The sequence below is a fragment of the Rutidosis leptorrhynchoides genome, chromosome 3 (assembly GCF_046630445.1).
Source record: "Rutidosis leptorrhynchoides isolate AG116_Rl617_1_P2 chromosome 3, CSIRO_AGI_Rlap_v1, whole genome shotgun sequence".
In the NCBI taxonomy this organism is placed as follows: domain Eukaryota; kingdom Viridiplantae; phylum Streptophyta; class Magnoliopsida; order Asterales; family Asteraceae; genus Rutidosis; species Rutidosis leptorrhynchoides.
In genome coordinates, this window is record NC_092335.1 from 20,161,081 (window position 1) to 20,167,109 (window position 6,029).

The 6,029-nt window shown below is 38.5% G+C and overlaps 1 protein-coding gene across 1 annotated transcript; it reads left to right on the plus strand.

Annotated features, from left to right (window-relative positions):
- The first annotated feature begins 707 nt into the window (after positions 1-707).
- LOC139895806 (uncharacterized) lies at positions 708-4,040 on the plus strand. Its single transcript, XM_071878349.1, has 3 exons — positions 708-3,378; positions 3,460-3,819; positions 3,904-4,040. The coding sequence occupies exons 1-3, from the start codon at positions 708-710 to the stop codon at positions 3,912-3,914; spliced, it is 3,042 nt and encodes a 1,013-aa protein (XP_071734450.1). The 3' UTR covers positions 3,915-4,040.
- The last annotated feature ends 1,989 nt before the right edge of the window (positions 4,041-6,029 follow it).

The following is a 6,029-nucleotide window of genomic DNA, read 5'->3' on the forward strand; positions in this document are numbered from 1 at the left end:
TGTAAGTATAAACTAGGAGCTTTTTTCATTATATATGTGTATCAGTGAATGTGTATATATGAATTTATCAGAACACCTTCTCAGCTTGTCATCCAAATAACTTTTTGTATAATACTGTATAATATAATATTTGACTACTGCTTTACCTTTCATTACACTCTGTATTGAACATTAATAATACTACATAACAGTCTGCACTCATTTGTATTGGGTTTTAGAATGGCACGTAATAATATTAAATCGATTAATGAAATACCATAGGCCATTCAACTCCTGATGAAGAAATCATTTAACCAATTCAAGTCTACCAACAAGAAGTCAAATCTACCAACTAACGAAACAGAAAATTCAACACTTTATTCTCTTAAATATACGATGTTAGACATTTTTTTTCCAAAGATGGACATTAATATCGTTTAAATAAACACAGCCTGGCTGACCCGGCATTTTTTATCCAATTATTTATATTTACTGCCACGTGGCTTGCCAAAAAGTTAATTCAACCTAGCGGACTGACTAATTTTGTAAACCTCCTACCATAAGATTGTGCAACGTGTCCACACTGAGAAATTAAAATGATGTACAACCCGGGCTGAATTTCATGCCAAAACTTGTTCAATATTACTACGTATCATTATCATTATTATGTTTTGCCTATAAAAAGCCAACAACTAGCTTTGTATTCTTATGTTTAGTTAGTTCCAAAAATGAACTCAAGGCAGCCAACTTGCCCATCATTATCGTCTCCCACTGCTTTCCTGTTCACTGGTCTTGTTATAATTCTCATGACTACTATCACCAATGCCACCATATCATCTTCGTATGATCATGGAAATGAGACAGATCACCTGGCGCTGTTGTCTTTCAAGTCACTCATCACACACGATCCTTATGGAGCTCTGAGCTCATGGAACACTTCCTTGCATTTTTGTGACTGGAGTGGTGTTACATGTGGGAAGAGGAACAAAAGAGTAACTGGTTTACGGTTCGATTCACAAGGCCTAGAAGGAACGTTATCTCCTCAAGTAGGAAACCTCAGCTTCCTTCGTGTGCTTTGGCTCCCGAACAACAGCTTTCACAATACCATACCCCATCAACTTGGTCGTTTGTTCAGGTTACGTGTTTTAGCTCTTGTAATAAACAAGTTTAATGGAGTCATTCCAACTAACTTGTCAGGTTGTTCGAACCTTAAAATACTTGGGCTTTATGCGAATGAATTAGTTGGAAACATACCGAGGGAGATCAGTCTCTTTCCGAAATTAACTATTTTAGCATTAGATGAAAATCGTCTAACAGGTGGAATCCCATCTTTCTTGGGAAATATTACATCATTGGAAAGTCTCGCCCTTCCACGAAATCCATTTGGTGGGAGCATCCCCGACACCTTTGGCCATTTAAAAAGCTTAAAAGAAATTCTGTTAGGTCGCTGTAATTTAACTGGTATCATCCCTCATTCCCTTTATAACCTTTCACTCCTAACTAAATTATCTTTGGCTGATAATCAGCTCACCGGTAGCCTTCCTCGGGACATAGGTGCGATGTTACCTGATCTTACTGAACTTCAGTTATGGGGTAACCAACTAACCGGGCTTCTTCCTCCTTCCATATCTAATTGTTCTAAATTAAAAAATCTTGAGATGACAAACAATAGTTTTAGTGGGAAGCTGACAATCGACTTTTCAAAACTAACAGATATTAATAGCATACGCTTAAGTAACAATCTATTTGGAGGTTCAAAAATGGATGACATGAAGTTTATTGATTCTTTGAACAATTGCAGCAAATTAGAGAAGTTGTCTCTGTCCAATTGCAATTTTGAAGGAGTGATCCCAAAGTCAATTGGTAATCTTTCAAATCAATTATTTGATCTAAATTTAGCAGGCAATAAATTATATGGAAACCTCTCATTGAGTATAGGTAATCTAGTTGGCTTGACTACGTTAGCTTTATCTTCTAATAGATTGACTGGAAAAATCCCCTCAACCATTGGAATGCTTCAAAAGTTACAACTTGCCTTGTTACATGAAAACCAATTTTCAGGGCCAATACCAGATGCCATTGGGAACTTGTCAGGGATCAATACACTTGTTTTAAATTCCAACAAACTCAAAGGGGTAATTCCATCAAGCCTAGGAAATTGTTATCGTCTTCAAAGGTTAGACCTTGGTAACAATAGACTAAGTGGCAACATACCTAAACAACTTCTTCAGCTTTCATCTCTTTCCATAGGATTAGATCTTTCTCAAAACAACCTATTTGGCCCACTTCCGTCAGAGGTCGGAGACCTAAAGATGTTAACTTATCTAAATTTATCTCATAATAATCTATCAGGTAACATTCCTAGTAGTCTTAGTGGTTGCACCAGCCTTTCAAACTTATACATCAACGACAACGTATTTCAAGGTATCTTACCACCATCATTAAGTTCCATGAGGGGATTGCAGGAACTCGATCTTTCTCATAATAAATTTTCAGGCCAAATTCCTCGTTTCTTAGAAGGGTTTTCATTACAGACGTTAAACCTTTCATTTAACAATTTTGAAGGTGAAGTACCAGTGAAAGGAGTGTTTGCCAATGCAAGTGAATTCTCTATCACGGGAAACGAGAAGCTTTGTGGTGGGTTGGGAGAACTTGGGTTAGCCAAATGCAAGGAGAATAAGAAACATAAACGGAAGTTCCCGTTGTTTGTAATAGTCTTATTGATTGCTTCCACGCTTTTTGTTGTATCATGTGTTGTGTATATTTTTTATAAAAAGAAAAGAAAAGGCCAAACGTCCCTATCATCGACAAATGAACGATTTCTGAAAGTTTCCTACGATCAACTTCTCAAGGCTACCGATGGCTTCTCTGAAGCCAATTTAATTGGAAAGGGTGGGTCTAGCTCTGTTTATAAAGGAGTTCTTGAGCATGATGATAGATCTGTTGCAGTGAAAGTCTTGCATCTTCAAAATCGTAGAGCTCACAAAAACTTTTTAAGAGAATGTGAAGCATGGCGGAGTATTCGACACAGGAATCTACTAAAGATAATAACTGCGTGTTCAAGTGTTGACTTTCAAGGTAATGATTTCAAAGCTTTGGTTTATGAGTTCATGCCCAATGGAAGTTTACACGATTGGTTGCATTCAAGTGCGCATGCATCTAGACTAAACCTTCCTCAAAGAATAAATATTCTCGTAGATGTTGCATCCGCACTTGATTATCTTCACAATTTTTGTGGAACGGCCATTGTTCACTGTGACGTGAAGCCTAGCAACATTCTATTGGATGATGATATGGTGGCCCACGTTGGAGACTTCGGTTTAGCTCGATTCCTAGGAACAAATTCAGACCCGAATAGCTCATCTGGGATGAAAGGAACAATTGGTTATGCACCTCCAGGTATAGTTTTTTGATTCCCATATGCTCTTATTTAATATGCAATACGCCAATACTACATATTTTAAAAGTAATGCTTATAAGTTGTAGAGTATGGTCTTGGGAGTGAGATAACGAGTAGCGGAGATGTCTACAGTTTTGGAATATTGTTATTGGAGGTGATGACTGGAAAAAATCCGACACACGATATGTTTAATGATGGCCTTAGCCTTCATAAATTTGTTTCCATGGCCTTGGTGGACCATGTAGTAATCGATGTGATCGATAGCGATGCAATTACTCTACAACGTACGGAAGCGGATGCAATGAAACTGGAGGAATGTTTGGTTTCGACTCTCAAGATTGGATTGTTTTGCTCTGCGGATTCTCCAACACAACGAATGAAGATTGAAAATGTTGTCATTGAATTGCAACATATTAAGGACGCCCTTCGAAATATTCAAGGTACCATGTCATCTCTTTTTAATAATCTGTTTATTATTTTCTGCATCACTTGTTTGATAACATGAATCATTGGATTATTATCAGCTTATCAGTAATACGGTTCCAGGAGCAACATACTATTTATGCTCTTCAAATGATGCTTGTATGGTGGAGTTGAGAATACTGAATCAGGGAGTGGTGTGGCATATCATGTCAAGTAATAAAGCAACTGTTATTTTGTGAAACATTGTGTAAGTTTTTAATTGTAAAGATTTGTGTAAGTCCTTCATTTGCCAAACAAAGACCAAGGTCCGTATGGGCCTAATTGTAATTAAAATATAGGGTCAATCACCAAAATACCCATTTTTTTGTTCTTTTCTGAGCTGGTACCCAAAAAAAAAAAACCTTGACAAAATGCCCGCGCAAGGCGCAAGAGACCTTGCGACCTTGCGACTTGCGTCCTTGCGCCTTGCGTCCTTGCGCCTTGCGTCCTTGTGTTAAAAAATTAGGTCAAATATAGAAATCAGACACCACATACACACACACACCCCGACACTCAGCTCTTGCGACCACTTTGCGACCGACGGCGATTACAAAGAACCTTGCACTTGCGACCCCCTTGCGACCCGTCTACCCAGGAACCCCCACCAAAAGAGAAAGCAAAAGTTGGTAACTGAGGTTTTATTTTGAAAACTGTAGTTAATTATGTAATTTGTGTATAAAACTGTAAATGTTGTAAACTGTGAACAGGTCCGTAACTGTATTTTTGAAGGCGCAAAGGTGTGTAATCAGACCTTGCGACCTTGCGTCCCGTAATAGCCGTAGACGCAAGGTCCTTCTTGCGGCCTTGCGCCTCGTATTTAGAAGCAGGCGCAAGGTGATTCTTGCGTCTTTGCGCCTTTTTATTAAGCAGGCGCAAGGTTCTTCTTGCGTCCTTGCGCCTATTTTTGAAACATACGCAAGGTTCATCTTGCGACCTTGCGCCACAAAATTTTTATTATTCTTGTAACACTAGCTTGTGCATTCAATATTATAACATATGAAGTAACACACGAAACCACATCATAAAATACTAATTAAAAAATATTACAACAATGGAAGACATCACACCTTAATTTGTTCCTGAAAATAAACGTATTCTAGGAACTAATTACTACCTAAATTGTACGTTGGATAAAACTGAGATTGATAAGCTTGAGATGGTTCGACTGTCTCTTTCGCCTTCGAGGTTGTGTTTCTTGCCCGTTGAGAAGTTGATTCACCTGTTCGGTCATAAGCAGCTGGGCATGTTGATCGAGAATGACCTGGTTCTTTGCAACGACTACAAGTTCTTACTTTTTTTGAAGTTTCTTCACCTTTTGAAGGAATGCGTTTTTTACCTTTAGGACGTCCAGGTTGTCTTTTCTTTAGAACTGGGGGGTGTACAAGTTGCAAAATCCCGGGAACCGGATCCGACCATTCAGACCGATGGGGGAGAGGAAGAATGTGTTCGGAATACGTATTTATGTATGTTTGAGTGCTGAACCAATGTGATACATAACAACTAATATCCTCCACTCCAAAGTGTCGTGCTGATGCAATCACATGACCGCAGGGTATGCCTGATAATTGCCATTGACCACATGAACAAGTTCTATCTTGTAGATTAACCAACCCATTTTTTCGTCCATCATGTACCTCTATTAGATCATTTGTCGATGGAAATGCTCGCCATCTTCTTGATTTGTCCGTCCTCTTAGCTAGCTTACGTTCAACATATGGAGTAACCGGTGAAGTAAGACTAACTGATTTGTTGCGATGTTTGAAATACCAATCCTGTATTGAACAACGAAAAAATTCGAACAACATGCAAACGGGTAGTTTACGAGCATGTCTTGATAGAGAGTTTATAGACTCTACACTGTTGCTTGTAAGGTATGAATACCTAATATGAGTAGATTGACTTCTGGACCATCTATTGATACCATCCTCACATAGAACTTTATAAGACGCTTTCAATCTCCTTCGAAATACATCCAGATGATCATGAAAATCCGACGCACGGTACGCCTTAACCATTTTCCAAAAGTGCCATTCGAAGAATTTCATCTTGTTGGATTTAGTTTTGATGTTCATGAATAAATGACGTGAACAATGAGCGTGAAACGCTTCCGGAAACACGTTTGCAATGCCGTGTGCTATTGAAGCAGCACGATCAGAAATAAAAGTAATCTCTGACATACGATCAACCA